Source organism: Notolepis coatsorum, assembly GCF_963971535.1.
Source record: "Notolepis coatsorum genome assembly, chromosome: 12".
Lineage (NCBI taxonomy): Eukaryota > Metazoa > Chordata > Actinopteri > Aulopiformes > Paralepididae > Notolepis > Notolepis coatsorum.
In genome coordinates, this window is record NC_140176.1 from 29278078 (window position 1) to 29300419 (window position 22342).

At 45.0% G+C, this 22342-nt stretch overlaps 1 protein-coding gene across 2 annotated transcripts in view; it reads right to left on the minus strand.

Moving 5' to 3' along the window:
- Positions 1-19334, minus strand: part of LOC311238588 (uncharacterized protein) — a 62436-nt gene extending 43102 nt beyond the window's left edge. For both annotated transcript variants that reach the window (XR_014620383.1, XM_084326697.1), the window contains exons 1-6: positions 19305-19334; positions 17214-17302; positions 17092-17128; positions 14398-14468; positions 10612-14022; positions 8473-8546 (exon numbers count right to left, since the gene is read on the minus strand). Coding sequence is in view for 1 of the 2 variants with exons in the window: in XM_084326697.1 (XP_084182823.1) it covers positions 8473-8546; positions 10612-14022; positions 14398-14468; positions 17092-17128; positions 17214-17302; positions 19305-19321 (3699 nt within the window). In the remaining variant the exon portion in view is untranslated. The remainder of the gene's footprint in view (positions 1-8472; positions 8547-10611; positions 14023-14397; positions 14469-17091; positions 17129-17213; positions 17303-19304) is intronic.
- Between the last annotated feature and the right edge of the window lie 3008 nt (positions 19335-22342).

A 22342-nucleotide genomic window follows, 5' to 3' on the forward strand; every position in this document is an offset into this window, starting at 1 on the left:
ACATGTGATGGAGGAGAAACATGTGATGATGAAGAAGAAACATGTGATGATGTAGGAGAAACGTGTGATGGAGGAGAAACATGTGATGATGGAGGAGAAACATGTGATGATGGAGAAGAAACATGTGATGATGGAAAAGAAACATGTGATGATGTAGGACTAGGAGAAACGTGTGATGGAGGAGAAACATGTGATGATGTAGGAGAAACATGTGATGGAGGAGAAACATGTGACGATGTAGGAGAAACATGTGATGGAGGAGAAACATGTGATGATGGAGAAACATGTGATGATGGAGAAGAAACATGTGATGGAGGAGAAACATGTGATGATGGACAAGAAACATGTGATGGAGGAGAAACATGTGATGATGGAGAAGAAACATGTGATGGAGGAGAAACATGTGATGATGAAGAAGAAACATGTGATGATGTAGGAGACACGTGTGATGGAGGAGAAACATGTGATGATGGAGGAGAAACATGTGATGATGGAGAAGAAACATGTGATGATGGAAAAGAAACATGTGATGATGTAGGACTAGGAGAAACGTGTGATGGAGGAGAAACATGTGATGATGTAGGAGAAACATGTGATGGAGGAGAAACATGTGATGATGGAGAAGAAACATGTGATGGAGGAGAAACATGTGATGATGTAGGAGAAACGTGTGATGGAGGAGAAACATGTGATGATGGAGAAGAAACATGTGATGATGTAGGAGAAACGTGTGATGATGTAGGAGAAACGTGTGATGGAGAAACATGTGATGATGGAGAAGAAACATGTGATGATGTAGGAGAAACGTGTGATGATGGAGGGGAAATATGTGATGATGGAGAAGAAACATGTGATGATGTAGAAGAAACATGTGATGATGGAGGGGAAAGATGTGATGATGGAGGATAAACATGTGATGATGGAGGATAAACATGTGATGATGGAGAAACATGTGATGATGGAGGAGAAACATGTGATGATGGAGTGAGTCTGCACGTTAACGTATGTTTTTATTTTTACTTAATAGCAAACGTGAGATAATCCAACAAGCGAGCTAGCCGGCTGCGTAGCTATCATGTAACATCTCCAGTCTCTCTTTCTTCATCTTTCTTTTCTGTTCTCCCAGCTGTTAACAGACTGTTATGCTACCTGGCTAGCTAGCGAGCTGTACCCAACATGCCGTTCAGAGGTGTAACAATTAATAGAGTCTCCTCTCAATACACTACACAGTGTAGGTGCCAAGGGGAAATATATAATTTGAGACAAAACAATATTTGTGTAAACTATTTAGATTTTTAATAATTTAACGACTATTTGAAAATAGATGCCAATCCCTAGTTAAAAGTCACACTGTGGCCTCGTATCTCCATTAGAAAGATCTAGCATGTGTTAAAAGTCACACTGTGGCCTCGTATCTCCATTAGAAAGATCTAGCATGTGTTAAAAGTCACACTGTGGCCTCGTATCTCCATTAGAAAGATCATCAAGTAATTTTGCTCTTGTTTCTATTTCTTGGTATCAGATGTTATTAACAGGGACTTTCTCGGACAGCCTGCATGTTGCCTGGATATCCAACACCATGACTGGTCCCTGGAGGGAAACCCATGCATATTTTAGACAGATGGCAAACGTTGAGGACATATGGCTGAGAGACAGAGAAGCTCATGACCGAGCGCTCAACCGGAGCCAGAAGAGCACCAGAGTGACTGCTGTTGACAACACTGTCTCCGTGTGTGTGTGTGTGTGTGTGTATAGTAGTGATGCACTGATACCATGTTTTCACTGCAGAACGGTACTGATTCTGACTCCTTAAAAAGGAGCTATAGAGTAATCATTAAAACAAGAAAACAACCACAGAGCTTTTAGAAAAGTGCAGAATAAAAGTATTGTTTCCCATATGATTTTTTTCAGGGGGGGTGGTAAGCCCCCCCGAAACTACTAGTGTCATCGCGGGGCGCGTGTGTCACGGATACGTGGTGTCAACAGTGTCGTCATATCGACGTGCGCAGTAAGGCGGTTGTTAGTATCGGTGCATTTCTCTACACCGAGCTGAAATGAAACGATTTCACATAAATTAGGTAAATAAATATTAACAATATTTCAAGGGCCTCCTGGTAGCAGAAGTCCCCAACTGGGGGACCATTGATGGAAACCCTCATACAGGCTGCAAGATGCTCCCCCTGCAGCCTGTTACGAAGGTCTGTGTTCACCTGCAAGTAGCAGATGAAGATGAGACACATAATGCATTCATTTTAACATGAATGAGCATGTCAGAAGGTATTGGATTTATATTAATTTTTTACTGCTAGTTAATGTATTGGCAGGGGGTTTATTTAACATTTGACTATAAAAATTGTAATAGAAACATGTATCGATAGCTAGTACACATACTTCCAAATATTTCTGATTGAAATTAAAACATACATGACATACCTTTCATCAACTCCATCAACGTTGCGTGGCAGCTCTATGGTTGTCAGATCATGCGTGTCTGTCTAACTTGTCCTTTCAGTAGGACTGGCAGAGAGACTCAATGAACACACGTGTCTGGCTACCCCTAGTAGCTGGCTTCTTATGTTGCAGACATATCCTACAGAACATTCCTTAAAATAGAAATAATTTATTTGCTTGTTAGCCATGTTGATCACAGCGAAACCACAGATCCGATGCATAATGGGAATGGCGTTAGCTAAACTAAACTTGTTTTAAGGTAAATTGGCTTAGAGCCGAAGAGTCCGTTTATCAGAGTGGAGCAGATTTTCAGAGTGAATTTATTAACTCACCTTAACTAGGGCCCTATGAAATCCATTTAATCTATTCCTGTTTTCGGATATGAATTTTCCTGTTTTCGAATTTCTCGGTTTAAAATGTTCCTGTTTTCGGATTTCATATTTTTTCCTTTGGATTTAACCAAAAAAAACAATACAAAATTATGTATTTTTTTTTATCCACTTTTTCTCCTTATTTTTCTCCCATCCCAATTTCGCTGTTTCCAATTCTCCCCTCTCCTGTCTTGAACGTTGCTCGCATATGCCCCCCACAGGCCGGTCGTAGGGAGGATAGAAGCCTTGCATCACGTGTCCCCTCCGGTACACGAGGCAGCCCGTCACATCTTTTCACCTGCCAGCGCGGACTCTCATTGGCGAGGTGTAACGTGTGGGAGGCTCACACTACCCCCGCTATTTCCTGTCTCTGCTGTGCAGGCGTCCCCAACCAACCTGTAGGAGTCGCTGTCCACAACGTCCAGATTACCACCCATCGACTTCCACCCGCTGACTCTGCCAATTGAGCCAGTATGACGGCCGGCCCAAGCCGGGGGCAACGCCGACAGCCGGATTTGAATCTGGTGTCTCTTGCGTTGGTGACGAGCGCAATGTCCGCTGCGCCACCCAGCCGCACAAAATTATGTTTTTAACTAACTTTAATAAGAGTACATCTGCAAACAGTGCCAGTGCAGTTCAATGTTCAGTGCCAGTTCAGTTATGAGGTTTCTTTTTTTCAATTCAGTTCAGTTCAATGCAGTTAAACTGCCAGTGCAGTGCAATAACTAAATAATTAAATAGTTAAATAATAAAAATTTTCTTTTTTAAAATAAATCAGAAAAAAAACGTATGCCACTTATGCCATTCTCCCTTTCTGTGTGTGTGTGCGCACGAGCGCCCATTAAGCAGACTTAATGATTTTAGAATATCATTATCAACTATCGTTTTTATAGTGCAACGTTTGGCTACTTGAGAGAGAAAGAGAGACTTGTTACGTGCGATGCAAGTCAGTGACTTGCGGAGCGAGCAGTGCACTCCGTTGTCTCGGAATGGATTTGGTAGCTTTTCTCTGCGTCTCCGTAGACCGTGCCGCGTCACCGTTTTAAAGTCGTATTGAAGATTGATTTATATGAAAACCGATTTATGTATAATTTAGCTAGCTCGCTAATGTTACAGGCCGCCCCTTCAAGGCAATGGTATGGGAAACACTGGGTATAGCTTCCCCCCCCCCCCCCCAAAGAAATATTGATTAATGAATGTATAGTTTAAAATGTTGGCAGGTCGAAAAAGCTTTGTTCTATAGTCGTGTTGTTAGTTCTGACAGATGTACCTTAACACTTTGAGTGCCAACGACGAGAAATCTCGTTAGTTCATGCCATGCGTTGAGTGCCAACCGACGAGAAATCTCGTTTTTAATCGCTATTTTTTTATTATCGATTTCCATTCATTTTTCATCAATCTAGCCTCATGTTACCAGTGGGGATCTGTCTGAGCTCGAACAGGGAAAATACCGCCCCCTATTGTCTCTCCGGATGGTATTGCACCCCATTGGATTGGACTGAATGAAATGGATGGGGAAAAAATTGTCCGGATTCCACATTTTACTTGTCAGGCATGTAATCCGAGCCAAGCCCACTCATTGCCGAGCCGCAGAACAGCGTGGAATATGTGTTTCGACCACCCAGCGTTTGATCAATAAACGCAATCGCTATTTGGAATGGCGATCAGGAATTGGAATAATCTTTTTGGAGAACATCTGATCTGAGGTAAGGAATCTATTTGACCAGTCTTGGGATAATCAGAGCTGTTTTCACCTATATATCAACGTGTCCCATATGTGTGTGTGTGGCTGTGAGTGTGTGTGCTGATCAGGAAATAAGATAATCCAATTTTCCGGCCGCTTCTATAGCGTGCATAAGTACACATATACTATCGATAATCTAGCGTTTATTTGAAAACGATTCATAAATAGGCCGAAAAATGACAACGTGTAATTTTTTTTCTGAAAGTTTAAAAAGAAACGAGCGCTTTTCAAAATGGTATAAAACGGAAATGAACCGATTAAAAAACAATCCGTTTCGACAATGTTGACTGCAAACAAGTCATTGATAAGCGACGGGCGTATTAGACACATAGCCATAATTTAAGATATAGTTTATGCGTTCGCAAATATGATCGCCCTCCATTGACTACAGCGTTGGCACTCAAGCGCCTATTTCTGGCACCCCCTGCTGGCACGGAAAGTGTTTATAATGACAACATTACCCTGGTGCTCAGTGTCATCTATACCATCATAAACTCAGAACATTCTCCTGGCTGCTCTCAGTATCATCTATACCATCTTTACTCATTCATAGACCGTCTACCTCCTGAGCCACTGTTTAACCCTAACCTTCTGATTACCAGATGACCGCTCTACCTCCTGACACTGTCTACAGTCTAACCCTAACCTTCTGATTACCAGATGACCGCTCTACCTCCTGACACTGTCTACAGTCTAACCCTAACCTTCTGATTACCAGATGACCGCTCTACCTCCTGACACTGTCTACAGTCTAACCCTAACCTTCTGATTACCAGATGACCGCTCTACCTCCTGACACTGTCTACAGTCTAACCCTAACCTTCTGATTACCAGACGACCGCTCTACCTCCTGAGACTGTCTAACCCTAACCTTCTGATTACCAGGCGACCTCTCTACCTCCCGAGACACTGTCTAACCCTAACCTTCTGATTACTAGACGACCGCTCTAACTGACTGTTGCCCCCATATTTAGACTTTACACCTGATGACATCAGAGCTTTAGAACTCTTAGAGAGAGTAGTTCATGTTCACCAACGGGTTTGGAAAAAAAACTACTATTATTATGCACTAATGCCTATATTACTACCTACTATGCCTATACTACTACAGTACTTACTATGCTAATATGTCTATACTACTATGCCTATATTTCTACCTATTATGCTAATATTTCTATACTACTATGCCTATATTACTACCTACTATGCTATTATATCTATACTACTATGCCTATACTACTACAGTACCTACTATGCCAATATGTCTATACTACTATACCTATATTACTACCTACTATGCTAATATGTCTATACTACTATGCCCTCAAGACTGTAGCACTGAAGTTCAACACTGTTACACGAACAATCTTATTGACCCTTAGCTGCCAGAGTTGTACCCATCCTGCTGACTTGTTGAACACAACTTGTAAGTGGCTTTGGATAAAAACGTTCAGCTAAATTACTAAATGTAAATGTCCTAAGACTAGAATTTCTGAATTCTAAAAATGGGCCTTTAAGGCTGGACTCCCAGGTGACATGGAGCAGAGCTGGTAGAAGTGAGACCAGTTCAGTTCAGTTCAGAGTTTTTATTTGCCACATGGAATCATACAATCAGAGTTTCTTCATTACACAATCATAAATATCATTCCATGGACAAAAGGAGCAGGAAGAAGAATAAATCTTATAGTTACCTGCCCCTTAACCAGGGCAGGGTGGATGAGGCAGGAGACAGCGCAGGTAGTCTGTCATCCAGGAACTGACACCCTGACAGAGGGGAAGATGCAGTGGCTGCCACCTAGTGGCCATGACATGACAATGAGGACTGTAATCATGTTTACCTGCGTAGTGAGGACTATAGTCATGTTTACCTGCGTTGTGAGGACTGTAGTCATGTTTACCTGCTTAGTGAGGACTGTAGTCATGTTTACCTGCTTAGTGAGGACTGTAGTCATGTTTACCTGCTTAGTGAGGACTATAGTCATGTTTACCTGCGTAGTGAGGACTGTAGTCATGTTTACCTGCTTAGTGAAGACTAGTCATGTTTACCTGCTTAGTGAGGACTGTAGTCATGTTTACCTGCTTAGTGAGGACTGTAGTCATGTTTACCTGCTTAGTGAAGACTGTAGTCATGTTTACCTGCTTAGAGAAGACTGTAGTCATGTTTACCTGCTTAGTGAGGACTGTAGTCATGTTTACCTGCTTAGTGAAGACTGTAGTCATGTTTACCTGCTTAGTGAGGACTGTAGTCATGTTTACCTGCTTAGTGAGGACTGTAGTCATGTTTACCTGCTTAGTGAGGACTGTAGTCATGTTTACCTGCTTAGTGAGGACTGTAGTCATGTTTACCTGCTTAGAGAGGACTGTAGTCATGTTTACCTGTGTAGTGAGGACTGTAGTCATGTGTACCTGCTTAGAGAGGACTGTAGTCATGTTTACCTGCTTAGTGAGGACTGTAGTCATGTTTACCTGCTTAGTGAAGACTGTAGTCATGTTTACCTGCTTAGTGAGGACTGTAGTCATGTTTACCTGCTTGGTGAGGACTGTAGTCATGTTTACCTGCTTAGAGAGGACTGTAGTCATGTTTACCTGCTTAGTGAGGACTGTAGTCATGTTTACCTGCTTAGTGAGGACTGTAGTCATGTTTACCTGCTTAGTGAAGACTGTAGTCATGTTTACCTGCTTAGTGAGGACTGTAGTCATGTTTACCTGCTTAGTGAAGACTGTAGTCATGTTTACCTGCTTAGTGAAGACTGTAGTCATGTTTACCTGCTTAGTGAAGACTGTAGTCATGTTTACCTGCTTAGTGAGGACTGTAGTCATGTTTACCTGCTTAGTGAGGACTGTAGTCATGTTTACCTGCTTAGTGAGGACTGTAGTCATGTTTACCTGCTTAGTGAGGACTGTAGTCATGTTTACCTGCTTAGTGAGGACTGTAGTCATGTTTACCTGCTTAGTGAGGACTGTAGTCATGTGTACCTGCTTAGAGAAGACTGTAGTCATGTTTACCTGCTTAGTGAAGACTGTAGTCATGTTTACCTGCTTAGTGAAGACTGTAGTCATGTTTACCTGCTTAGTGAGGACTGTAGTCATGTTTACCTGCTTAGTGAGGACTGTAGTCATGTTTACCTGCTTAGTGAGGACTGTAGTCATGTTTACCTGCTTAGTGAGGACTGTAGTCATGTTTACCTGCTTAGAGAGGACTGTAGTCATGTTTACCTGCTTAGTGAGGACTGTAGTCATGTTTACCTGCTTAGAGAAGACTGTAGTCATGTTTACCTGCTTAGAGAGGACTGTAGTCATGTTTACCTGCTTAGTGAAGACTGTAGTCATGTTTACCTGCTTAGTGAAGACTGTAGTCATGTTTACCTGCTTAGTGAAGACTGTAGTCATGTTTACCTGCTTAGTGAAGACTGTAGTCATGTTTACCTGCGTAGTGAGGACTGTAGTCATGTTTACCTGCTTAGTGAGGACTGTAGTCATGTTTACCTGCTTAGTGAGGACTGTAGTCATGTTTACCTGCTTAGTGAGGACTGTAGTCATGTTTACCTGCTTAGTGAGGACTGTAGTCATGTTTACCTGCTTAGTGAGGACTGTAGTCATGTTTACCTGCTTAGTGAAGACTGTAGTCATGTTTACCTGCTTAGTGAGGACTGTAGTCATGTTTACCTGCTTAGAGAAGACTGTAGTCATGTTTACCTGTGTAGTGAGGACTGTAGTCATGTTTACCTGCTTAGTGAGGACTGTAGTCATGTTTACCTGCTTAGTGAGGACTGTAGTCATGTTTACCTGCTTAGTGAAGACTGTAGTCATGTTTACCTGCTTAGTGAGGACTGTAGTCATGTTTACCTGCTTAGTGAAGACTGTAGTCATGTTTACCTGTGTAGTGAGGACTGTAGTCATGTTTACCTGCGTAGCGAGGACTTCACTTGAGAACTGCGATGATTCCATGGAACGACCAATGTCACATACTGGGACGTCGCCTGGAATGAAGAAGTTGTTAAAAGTGATTTATAAACTTGTTGTGGAATCAGTAGAAATTAAGCTGTAGAAAGGTTGAAGCCATGTTTCATGAGTTTTAACATCAACATACTTTGTCAAATTACTATTTTCACACATCCCTCCTAGTTACACACTGTCCTCATATCCCTCCCAGTTACACACTGTCCTCATATCCCTCCTAGCTACACACTGTCCTCATATCCCTCCTAGTTACACGCTGTCCTCGTATCCCTCCAAGTTACACACTGTCCTCATATCCCTCCTAGTTACACGCTGTCCTCATATCCCTCCTAGTTACACGCTGTCCTCATATCCCTCCTAGTTAATAATAATAATAAATCAAATTTATATAGCGCCTTTCATAGAACCCAAGGTCGCTTTACAATCAGGACAAAAAATAGGGCAAGGAAAGTAGGGGGGGAGGGGGAAGAGGGGATGAGGGAAAGTAGGGGATAATGGACCTAATTTAATCTAAAACTAACTGATGGGGAAAGCCTTGGTGAAGAGGTGTGTTTTTAGAGCGGATTTGAAGGTGTCCAGGGTTGGGGCGTTGCGGATTTCGGGGGGGAGAGAGTTCCAGAGGGTAGGGGACGCCACGCTGAAGGCTCTGTCCCCAAAAGTCCGTAACCTGGTGCGAGGGATGGAGAGGAGACCTAGATCAGAGGATCGTAGGTTCCGGGATGGAGTGTACTGGTGGAGGAGATCAGACAGGTACCGGGGGGCGAGGGCATGGAGGGATTTGTAGGTGAGGAGCAGGAGTTTGAAGGTGATGCGGAACCTGACTGGAAGCCAGTGGAGATGGATGAGGGTGGGGGTGATGTGCTGCCAGGGCTTGGTGTGAGTGAGAACCCTGGCAGCTGAGTTCTGGACATACTGGAGCCTGTCCAGGGCTTTGCTGGGTACCCCGAACAGGACTCCATTACAATAGTCCAACCGGGAGGTGACAAATGAGTGGATCAGGGTCTCCGCCACAGAGTCTGAGAGTGAGGGTCGGAGACGGGAGATGTTCCTGAGGTGGTAGAAGGCAGACTTGGTGACAGATTTGATGTGGGAGTGAAATGAAAGTGTGGAGTCAAGGGTGACGCCCAGGTTACGGACTTCGAGAGACGGGGAGATGGAACAGCCGTCAACGTGGAGGAGGAGATCTCCAACCTTCCCGAGCAGTGCCTTGGGGGCCACAACCATGAGCTCTGTCTTTTTGCTGTTGAGTTTAAGTAATTTGGTTGCCATCCAGGTTTTTATAGCGTGGAGGCAGTTGACTACAGACTGTGGGGGGAGCTGGGAGGATGGTGAGGTGCTGATGTAGAGCTGAGTATCATCAGCATAACAGTGGAAGTCGAGTCCGTGGTGACGTATAATCTGACCGAGGGGGAGCATGTAAATGGTGAATAGTAGGGGACCCAGCACAGAGCCCTGGGGGACACCGTGGTTGACTGGGGCCGGGGGGGGAGGATGAGCCGCTGACGCTGACAAACTGAGATCAGTTACACACTGTCCTCATATCCCTCCTAGTTACACACTGTCCTCATATCCCTCCTAGTTACACACTGTCCTCATATCCCTCCTAGTTACACGCTGTCCTCATATTTTTTTTTTAAACTCATAAAATATATTGGGTCGCACCTAAATCGGCAGGGTCGGTCGGCAACCGGAAACAAACCATTATTGTTTTTAGGCCCTAGTTACACTCCTAGTTACACACTGTCCTCATATCCATCCTAGTTACACTCCTAGTTACACTGTCCTCATATCCCTCCTAGTTACACTCCTAGTTACACTGTCCTCATATCCCTCCCAATTACACACCGTCCTCATATCCCTCCTAGTTACACACTGTCCTCATATCCCTCCTAGTTACACACTGTCCTCATTATTATTATTATTATTATTATTATTATTATTATTATTATTATTATTATTATTATTATTATTATTATTATTATTATTATTATTATTATTATTATTTTCCCCAGCGCCTCAATAACATTTCAAACTGCAAAACACATACAAGCCCAAAAGAAAACGTTTAAATGAAAATGGACTCACATTCTTCTGGTGTGCCAAACAGGTCCACAGAGGCCTGGCTCCTGTTAAAGTCAGGTAGACTCCCCTCCGGCTCTGGGCTGTGACATGCAGGTGGACTCCCCTCCGGCTCTGGGCTGCGGCATGCAGGTGGACTCCCCTCCGGCTCTGGGCTGCGACATGCAGGTGGACTGCCCTCTGGCTCTGGGCTGTGACATGCAGGTAGACTGCCCTCTGGCTCTGGGCTGCGACATGCAGGTGGACTGCCCTCTGGCTCTGGGCTGCGACATGCAGGTGGACTGCCCTCTGGCTCTGGGCTGTGACATGCAGGTGGACTGCCCTCTGGCTCTGGGCTGCGACATGCAGGTGGACTGCCCTCTGGCTCTGGGCTGCGACATGCAGGTGGACTGCCCTCTGGCTCTGGGCTGTGACATGCAGGTGGACTGCCCTCTGGCTCTGGGCTGTGACATGCAGGTAGACTGCCCTCTAGCTCCTCATCATCAGCAGCGTTGGAGGCAGCCTCGTCCTGAACGTGGTCTCCAAGCAAACACGAAGACTCCCGTTCCACTGACGACAAACAAGCAGAAGTTCTGAAGACCTGAGCTAAAGTCGGCAGCTCCTCCCCGCTACTGCCATCCGACTCGGGAGAAGACTCTAGCCGCTGTGCCCCTCTCCTCTTTCTGGCCTCGCGCTTGACGGGGGAGCAGGCACTGAGCTCCCCACTTCCTTTGCCGCTCTCTGTCGCTCTGTGGACCGCCGGCACGAATGGTACGAGGTCATCGGGGGTCATGGAGGTCACAGAGGTCACGGAGGCCTCTGAAGCGGCTCCGCATGTGTTCTCCGAGCAGGCGGGTTTGGAGACGGCCGTGGATTGAAGAGCAACACTCGGGTCCGACTGCCTCGTTCTCGTCACGCTGTACCCCGGTCGCCTCTCAGTGACTTGAGATGAAGCCGCAGCGGGCGGACTCGACAGATCCTCCTCAGACACACCAAAGGCTGGGAAGAGCAGTCCAGAGTCTGTGGCCGGAGGGACGAGGGTAAGACGGGGACTTTCTCCACCCAAAGCACCGCCTTGACTCCTCACAGTGGAACCGGGTGTGGAGCAGTCAATACTTGATTTCTGTAGCCCCTTTGGAGGCAGACGCGTGGACCTTCTAAGCCTGGGTGAGGCGGAGGGGAGTATCAAATCACTACAAGCGGAGTTTTCAAATTCCTTCAACACTTCCTGTTGGACAACGGAGCATTCCTTTCCGTTTGAGAATTCCTGATCTTTCTCAGATCCGATTACGGAACCGATGAGAACGTTCTCTTGGATTTCACCGCCACATAGATTCCCTTTGCCTGAACGGAGGCGGCTTCTCTTGCCGGTTGGACTGCCGAGGTGGAAAGATTTCCTTTTGGTGCCTCTGATGAAGCTCTTCATCAGCTTCTCCGTGTCTAGCTCACTGTCCTCCATGTCCTCGTGTTCCTCCAACGCAGTTCCTGTTGTCTCCTGTGGAGCATTCGATCTCATGGTGTTTGATGGATTCACAACTGGAACAGCTGGACTGAAACCTTCAAGGACTGGGTTTGGTACAGTTGCCTCAGGGGGACTTCTAGAACTTGGGACCACAGCCACAGAGCAGGCAACGTCAGCTTCACAAGGACTTCTTGTGTTTGGGACAACAGCAAAGACATCTTTGACAGACATCAGTGTCTGAGACAACCTACTGTCACCAGACACCATCTTTTCAATTCCTCCCATAGCCTCACAATGAGCACGACTTTCTGACATCTGCAGCAGACCGTTCGGCATCATGTTTGGTGAACCTACGACTGGGTGGGCCATACAGACACCTTCAAGCTCTGGGTCCTGGAGCACAGAGGGACTTGTGGGACTTCGCAGGATAGAAGCCACAGAATAAGTAACAATAGCTTCACAAGGACTCTCACTCAACATTTTCTCAATCCCTCCCACATCCTCATCATAAACGCACCCATTTATTTTAGAGCCCTTCCCCGTCTTCTCATTCTGTGAACATGTCCCATAATCCAAAGTTTTAATCACTTCCTCCTCCTCTGAGGCGGCTATATTGGCCTTTGAGGGCTTTGGAATGGGTGTTTTTTTGCGACTCCCCCGGACCTCCTCTTTGAAGAGATTAAGTCTTATACTTCTCCTGGTGCTCCTCCTGACTGGGGTGCCTGGCTCCAGAGTACTAGGGTAGCTCTCGATTTGAACCTCCGTCTGTCCAATCTGAGATACCCGGACTGGGCTGCCTTCAGCCTCTCCGACACCAACCAGGATAAGAGGTTGAGTTACTCTGCTCGACTTTCTCTTCTCCACCTTGGCGTCTTCAGATTTGTTCTTGCTAGTTCCTTTTTCCTCAGTACCTTCCGGCTTCTTCTCTTGTTCTCGTTCTTCAGCCTCTAAGTCCTGCCAGAGGGAGTTCCTCTCCTTCTTTCTCCCACATCGATGTAACACAATGTCAAATGCAGGACTTTCTTCTACGTCTTTGCCCTCATCTTCATCATCCCCTGGCAACTTATCCAAGTCTCCCCCGCATTTGTGCGTGCTATTATAATCAGAGTCTGCGTTCATGTCAATGAACATCTGGTTTGTTTCATTTAAAATGTCAGTAGTGGTATAATCTTCTTGTTCTGTCATTTGTGGCCGGTCTCGCGAGGCACCGTCATCTTTTTCCTGAGTGTGGCATCTCTTTACAAAGTCAGCAGGAGTGAGTGTATGGCTCCTTCTCTTCTTAGGAATCTTCCCGGTCATCTTGGTCTCTTCAGGCAGCGCTGGTGGTTCAGTGGTTAGGTCTACAATCACTCCGTTCATGGGTGAAAAGCTCCTAGTCCCTCTCCGCTGTCGTCTATAGACCACCCCAAATACCTGCTCCTCAAGGCCTTTAGCACACTCCTCTCTCTTGGGACTCTCCCCGTTGTCGTCTTGGTCGACTTTTGCCATTGAAGTGGAGACACAGCTTCCTGCGACAGAAGCAGTGTCATCCGAGTCACAAGCGTCAGCGTTATATTCCGTCTCAGGATTCTCTTCTGTCGGTGGAATGTTCAGGAGCCACTCTGAGACTTTCTCCAGACTTTTCTTCCGTCTCCGATCAAGAATCTTGTCAGACTCAAAGTTCTTTTTTTTGTTCTTCCTTGAAGATCTTCTTAAAAGCGGTTGTTCTTGCTCCTCTCCTGGGCTTATTATCTCAACTGTGGTGCTTCTCCTTTTGCTCCTACTATTGGGCGGCAATGTTGCCTTTTCCACAACCTTCGATACGTCCGTTTCCACTCCTGGTTCTGAACCCTCGGCAGGAGCAGAGCTTTTCATACAGACTTCCTTCTCTGTGGTCTGTGGGATGTCGCCAGGGCCTGGATCCAGATGCTCCTCCTCCTCTGGGGTAAAAGGACTTGGATTATCCAGACCCATGAGCCTTGCCCAGCCATCCATGGCTGAAAAGAAAGCAACGGTGGAAATGACTATTTTCAATGTAGAATGCAACATACAATCAGATAGAATAGTAAATATGTAGGCTGTGTACATAATCTATTATCTCATCTTGTTCATCAAATAGAATAGTAAATATGTAGGCTGTGTAGATAATCTATTATCTCATCTTGTTCATCAGATAGAATAGTAAATATGTAGGCTGTGTACACCATCTATTATCTCATCTTGTTCATCAAATATAATAGTAAATATGTAGGCTGTGTACACCAATGTAGGCAAATTTGTAGCTCTATACAATTTTCATATTTTATAATAAACAAAATCATCACCAGTAACAGGGTCTTAGATAATCATCATACAATAACTGAAGACTTCACCTGCTGCTGTAGAGGACTGAGACCTGGAAGACGTGTTGCCAGACGAAACATTTGTCTCAGGTTCTGGGACGCTGACAGGGGAAGACAATGGACGGTAGATGAATAAATGAACGCTGGCGTCAATTTAAATGATCAAACCGTAAAATTATGGTGTTGATCAGTAGAGTAATTTTTTTTTATCCACTTTTTCTCCTCCTGTTTTTCTGTGTTTTTCTCCCATCCCAATTTAGGCATGCCAATTCCCCCCTCCCCTTCCTGGTCGTTGCTCGCATGTGCCCCCCACTGGTCGGTCTAGGGAGGGTTGATAGATACTATCACATGTCCCCTCCGATACATGTGGAGTCAGCCAACCACTTCTTTTCACCTGCCAGCGTGGACTCTCATTGGTGAGGTGTAACGTGTGGGAGGCTCACACTATCCTCACCATCTCCTCTCCTCGCTGTGCAGGCGCCCTGACCGACCTGTAGGAGTCGCTGTTTACAACGACCAGATTACCACCCACCGGCTTCCCTCCCGCCGACTCTGCCAATTGAGCCAGTATGACGGCCGGCCAAGCCGGAGGCAACGCTGACAGCCGGATTCGATACCAGTGTCTCTTGCGTTGGTGACGAGCGCTTAGTCTGCTGCGCCACCCAGCCGCCCTCAGTAGAGTAATTTTTCAACACAATCCATGCTGTTCCTCATACTAGCTCCAGATAGTTAGCTACAATCCATGCTGTTCCTCATACTAGCTCCAGATAGTTAGCTACAATCCATACTGTTCCTCATACTAGCTCGAGATAGTTAGCTAAAAAAAAGTATCCACTTTTTCTCCTCTTTTTCCATTTTTCTCTCATCCCAATTCCATTGTGCCAATTCTCCCCTCCCCTGTCTTGAACGTTGCTCGCATATGCCCCCCACTGGCCGGTTGTAGGGAGGATAGAAGCCTTGCATCACGTGTCCCCTCCGATACACGAGGAGACAGCCTGTCACATCTTTTCACCTGCCAGCGTGGACTCTCATTGGCGAGGTGTAACGTGTGGGAGGCTCACACTACCCCCGCCATTTCCTGTCTCTGCTGTGCAGGCATCCCCAACCGACCTGTAGGAGTCGCTGTCCACAACGTCCAGATTACCACCCATTGACTTCCACCCGCTAACTCTGCCAATTGAGTTAGTATGACGGCTGGCCCAAGCCAGAGGCAACGCCGACAGCCGGAGTCGAACCCGGTGTCTCTTGTGTTGGTGACGAGCGCAATGTCTGCTGCGCCACCCAGCCGCCAGTTAGCTACAATTGATGCTGTTCCTCATACTAGCTTCAGATAGTTAGCTACAATCCATGCTGTTTCTCATACTAGCTCTGGATAGTTAGCTACAATCCATGCTGTTCCTCATACTGGCTCCAGATAGTTAGCTACAATCCATGCTGTTCCTCATACTAGCTCCAGATAGTTAGCTACAATCCATGCTGTTTCTCATACTAGCTCCAGATAGTTAGCTACAATCCATGGTGTTCCTCATACTAGCTCCAGATAGTTAGCTACAATCCATGGTGTTCCTCATACTAGCTCCAGATAGTTAGCTACAATCCATGCTGTTCTTCATACTAGCTCCAGATAGTTAGCCACAAACCAATGCAAAGTCAATGCGACCAAGCTCCTGTCTGTACAAGCTGACTGAGGACAACTGAAATCTACTTTGTGTGCACTGTGGAGCAGGCCCAGAGAGACCCAGAGAGACCCAGACAGACCCACGGGAACATATTTTTCAGTTGAGGGTGCTGTACTTGACTTGAAGGGGGGGGTGCCAACGTGCAATAAATATCATGAGAGCACCACTTACGGCTCTGATGCACTTAAACTAGGGCTGCAACTAACGATTATTTTGGTAGTCGACTAATCTGTCGATTATTTTTTCGATTAGTCGACTAATCTAACGATTATTTCTGTCACACCCTCCATCTCTGCTTCCTGTGGGCGCGGCTCCTTTTCCGGGCTCTTAGCAGACTTCTTAGCTTAACATAACAGACCGACAGTAAGTTTGGGGGAACTAATGGGATAACTGGGGTTGTAACAAAAGTGCAACTAGGGCTAAAAACACAATGAAATTAAATAATAATAATAATAAATAATATATCCTTCTTAGCAGACTTCTTAGCTTAACATCCCAGGGAACTAATGGGATAACTGGGGATGTTGTTTGCTCTTGACAAGAGTCTCAAAGTCTGGGGTGATGGTAGACAAAGCAACTCTGAGGTCATGCTCAATGTCCAATCGGTTCCTCTGCTTTGTCTTCAGCTGGACCAGAGCTGAGAAGCCACTTTCACAAAGATAGGTAGTGCAAAAAAATAAATTATAAAAAAATAAAAATATTTGTTTTCCCCGACGCATCGCCGCAAAAATTCTGCGTTGACGAATTTTTATGATCGACGTCATCGATTATGTCGACTAATCGTTACAGCCCTAACTTAAACTGACAAGAAGTTAAAAGCCAAAGTTAACTACCACAACCATCACAGCTGTATATAGAGATTCAGTTAATTATGAACAGCATGGATTGTGCTGAGAAAGAACTCTACTGATCAACAACATCACCAGTAACTAGCAGATAGGGACAGGGTTCCAAGAAACATCAACCATCCTTTTAAATTGAGCCAATTAACCATCCCTTTAATTGAGCCTATTAACCATCGCTTTAATTTAACCTATTAACTTACGTTGGTCGTCTTCGTTGCTGGGACACTCCTGTAAAATCTGTATGGATAGAAATCATATTATGGTTATGTGATATTAGGTGAGCGGTTCTACAGAGTAGCGATGCAGCAGGCAGCAGACTCACAGCTGGTGCAGGTGTCGTGGCTGTAGCCCTCTACCAGGCACCTCAGGCCCTCGATGAGCTTCTGGAAGCCAGGACTCTCCTGCAGGCTCCTGAGGGGGGCGGACAACCACACACTCCTTTCAGCTTCATCCATTTAGATTTTCTCGATGGCTCTCTCTTGTGCACAAAGCTCTGCTTAAGCTGGCTCCCTCGTACCTAAGCGTGCTTCTGTGCACTAAGCAATACAAGTATGCCCTTCGTTCCCAAGATGCTCTGAAACTGGATGTTCCCTATATGAGAACTGAATTGGGAAAAATGGCTTTTAAATATGCTGCTCCTTCATTCTGGAACAAGCTACAGGAGGACCTAAATTTGTCAGGACTGGTCACCCTCTGAGAATTTAAAGCCATCTTAAAAACCTACGAATTCAGATTGTGCTCGTCACCAATGCAAGAGGCTGCGGTCTCGACTCCCGGAGAGTCAGCATTGCCTTGGCTCGGGCTGATCGCTATACTAACTCGTTTGGCTGAGTTAGGGGGAGGGGAGCCGTGGGTGGGTCCTGGGCGTTGTGGACAGCGACCCCTACAGTTCGGTCGGGGCGCCTGCTCAGCGAAGGTAGGATCTGGTGAGAGGTAGTGCGGCCTCCCACACGTTACACTCTCCCAGTGAGAATCTGCGCGGCCAGGCTGGTTGCCGGCTGGCTGCACATGCGTCGGAGGAAAGCATGTGACAATCTCCGGCCTCTCGGACCAACAGTAGGGGAAAGTGCGCAACAACCAGGAAGGGGGTTGGGAATTGGCATAATGACTAACAGTGGGATGGGAGAAAAATCGGAAAAATGAGGGGGGGGAAGATATACATTAAAAAAATAAAAATAAAAAATCAGTTCCCTCGGACAGTGCAACTGTGTTTGATAACTTGCCTGAAATTGGATCTGGCTGAGAATGTTTTATCTGTATTTTATTGTGATGTTCTTTTTTATGTTGAAACTTTCTGCTGCCTTGCTTGGCCAGATCGCTCTTGAAAGAGATTTTAATCTCAATGATGCTTATCTGGTTAAATAAAGGATTTGATTGATTGATTGATTGATCCAGTAATCATCCCAAACAAGATACTGTCTGTGACTTCATAAACCACTGGGCCTACATGTTAGAGCTGGATGATTAATCCAGTTTCAATTTCAGTCACGATGTTGTCTTCCCACCATCATGATTATTGTGCCGCATGCCGTGTTGCTCTCATTTTGTCTTGTGTTGTAAATGCAGCGCACCCTTCCTTGACCACCCCCCTCTCCCCTCCCCCCCAAGCCCAAACAGTAGTTTCAGTTGGTGTTGAAAGGGAGGAGGTAAGAGCTACGCTTCTCCTGTTATTTTGAAACATCTTTGGTAACTTGTAGAAGACAGAAAGGCAGCCTTTGGTGGAGAAGAAAGTTCAAATGAATTCAGTCATATGATGTTCTCAAATCAATGAGTAATCGTGTTTAATAATCTTGATTTCAATATCAATAAAAAAATGTATTATTATGATTTTTGCTATAACCCATTTAGACCTAAAACGCCTGCTAAGAATGCATTGTATAGCCTGCATATACACACAAATGTGTTTCCCGGTTTCAATGGGATAATCGAGCAGCCCTACTACACGACAGTGTTGTAGTACTCGAGTCCGAGTCCGAGTCCTGGACTGATTTTTCTTGGGACTTGAGCACTGATGACTCGGAAGGTGCAGACTCTGACTTGTTAATTGATATATATATATATATTATTATTTTTTTAATAGGTCCTAATAATTTGGCATAAGATATTGATGGCTATTGCATTTGTTTGGCTATTGTCTCACAAAGTAAATAAACTCCCTTTGAAATGGTGACCGCTGTGTCATTTATGTTTAATGTAGACCTTTTTTTATTTGTATGTCAGCTCCTTGACTGCCAGAGTGGAGTGGACTCAACCTTGATGACTTGGACTCGGACTAGGGTAATGGGGACTCCACTCGGGCTCTTCTTTGGTGACTCGGACTTGGACTCGAACACTGGGGACTCGAGACTTAGTGACTCGACTACAGCACTGCAACACGTTCAGTATCTTCCTCAGATTACATTCAGATTACTACCTTTTAGTGATCTTCATCTTGCAAACTGGACAGTTGGTTTCCTTCTTTAGTTTTTTGCTCTCCAGAAACGTTGCCATACAAAGCCTTGTGAAAAGAAATATATAAGTAAACATATTAAACATAAATAAAGAAATTAAACATAAAACACGCCATTTGGTGGATGCTTTCATCCAAGGTGCCTTACAACACCACGATGACTAGTACGTCAGGTGACCAATGCGAATCAAGCCTCCAAACCCTGGTATTGTTATGGTGCGTTCAGTCGGTCCTCGTAAGAGTCAACTCCTAAATGTATCATGTGACCAAAGCGTATATAGGAAGTGACAGAGTTAGGGGTGAGTTAGTGAGGTCAGAAAGTCAGAACCAATCAGATCAAAGGCAGAAGATTCTGCATATTTCTGATGAATCCCAGCTTGTCAACATCATATTTCTGATGAATCCCAGCTTGTCAACATCATATTTCTGATGAATTCCAGCTTGTCAACATCATATTTCTGATGATGTCTCATGATACTCCATGTTCACAATAAAGTATGTTTGCAGCACAGAAGGGTCACGTCTCAACTCGTATACTCCATCACCGCTGGTCTCTAGTCACCGAGCTACACAGGATACGTCTCAGCTCATATACTCCGGTATCACCGATGGTCTCTAGTCACCGAGCTACACAGGATACACACAACCATCACCAACGTTCCATCGTTCATGTGGAGAAATGTACGAGGCTACTTACTTGCAAAAATGATGGTCACACTTTGTAGACACAGGTGTGGTCATCAGTTCCATACTAAACACGAGACAAAAGGAGAGAATAATAAAGTCATGATCTTGTTAATTGACAACACGAACACACTGTTTAAAAAAGGATCCTGTCTAAACAATGTTGTTTTAGGAAACCTCTCAGTCTAAAACGGTAAATGAACTGCATTTATATAACAGCTTTTTTTTTTATTTATTTTTTTTTTCTGATTTTCTCCCCGTCCCAATTAGTCGTTGGGCCAATCCCCCCCCCCCCTCCCTGGCTGGCTGCTGTATGCATGTTCTCCTACGAGTCGGTACAAGGGCGTCCCGAGTCGATCGCACGCTTCCTCCGAGACGTGCGCCGACAGCCAGTGACGTCTTTTCACTTGGCAGCGAGGGCTCTCATTGGTGGAGTGTAACGCGTGGGAGGGCACGCTATCTCCACCAAGTCCTGCCCCTCTTAGCAAGCGCCGAGACCTGACCTGTAGGTGTCGCTGTGCACAACGCCAGATTCCCACCCGCCAGCTTCCCCACCCCCTAATACTGCCAATTGTATTAGTGTGAGCGGCCAGCCAAGCTGTTGGCTACGCCGAGAGCTGGGCTCGAACCCAGCGTCTCCTGCGTTGGTGACGAACGCAATCTCCGCTACGCCACCTGACCTAACCCTATATAACAGCTTTTTATCCAAAGCGTTTTACAACGTATGCCTCACATTCACACACCGACGGCGGAGGCGAACATGCAAGGTGCCAACCTCCTGAGCCACTGTCGCCCCGTATATAGTCCATTTACCAAATGCAGTCCATTCCATAAGCTCCGGTTTCAGCTGTCCACACGAATACACTATGTATTTTTAAAGAGCCCATATTATGAATATTTCCCAGTTTAATATTTGTATTTCATATTTACAAGAAGGCCGGATGGCTGAAAGCGTTTTGTGCGTTATACAACTTGTGCATATAAAAACAAAAACAACGATTTTCCCCGAGTGCGGTCCCTATTCCATTTTTTGCATATTTACAAACATTAGCATGTTTTTATGGTCTAACAACACCTGGTTACAGCTGTACAGACTGTGTCACTTAGCAGTCAGGCTCAGTCACTCCGCAGTCAACTCAGTCACTCAGCAGCCAGGCTCAGTCAGCCTCAAACAGGTGGCTCTTGTCTCTTTAAATGAAAATTAGCTGCTTTGTTTCCTGTGTGGCTGCACTTCCTGGTTCAAGGAAATCAGATCAAACTGTAAAACTACGCATTGCAGATCAGATCCAGCAAGTGTATATTTTATTTCTTGTCTAAAGAAACTTATTTGAGTAAAAAAAAGAGAAAGGAAAGCGTTTACGAGCGAAGTGCCATCCTGACAAACAGATTTCTTTGGTAACCGCTCTACCTCCTGAGCCACTGTCGCCCCTACACTTCATTCTAAATACACAATTGTTCCTCGTTAGTCTTGTTTTTTCTACCGGTATACCGCCCACCCCTAGAACACACCAAATGTAAAAAGTATAACATGGCCTCTTTAAAGGTTTCTGAAAATCTTCACCCTGGCAGGAGTTTTCTAAAAGCTCAGATTTCAGTTTGCGTTGTGGACGAAAGGCTAAACCAGACAGAAAAGCTACTGTTTCAGAAGGCCTGGATGACTCACTCACCAGATAGGACACTGTAGCGTCTCCCAGAGGACAGAGATGCCCCGTCTGACATCATGTGTCTTTGGTGATGTCATCGTCTTGTCTTAAGCTACACATGAAACAAACATTACCAATAAATATACAGTTTCATTCTCTTGCTTTTAATAAGTTAATGTAATGTTACCAGGTTATAGTCTATGGGGAAAAGAAAAGAGATCAATATTATAAGAAAAATAATATGGCAAACATTTGGTTATAGAAAATTAAGATTCAAATGTATTGTCATCATACAAGTACAGTACAACGGAAATAAGTTTGGCATACAATCAGAGTGGAAATGTAACAGTAAAGTGCAATAGTAATATACAATGTACAGGTGATAAAACTGGGTATAAAATATATAAATTAGTAGGCCTACTACTACCGAGTAATAGTGCTAATCAGATGTATGTACAGAGTTGTAGTATTAATATGTAAAGTGATACAGGTATAAAGACACTAGGTACTAGTAAGCCATACTTGCCAGCAGTGTACTAGTAAGAGTAGGTAAGGGATATGTACATTGATTGATTGAAAACTTTAATTAACAGATTGCAGTATGGGTAGGGGAGAGTGGGGTGAGTAGTGCCAAGGGGCATGTAGTTCCAACCCTGTTATCTAGAAAACCATAGA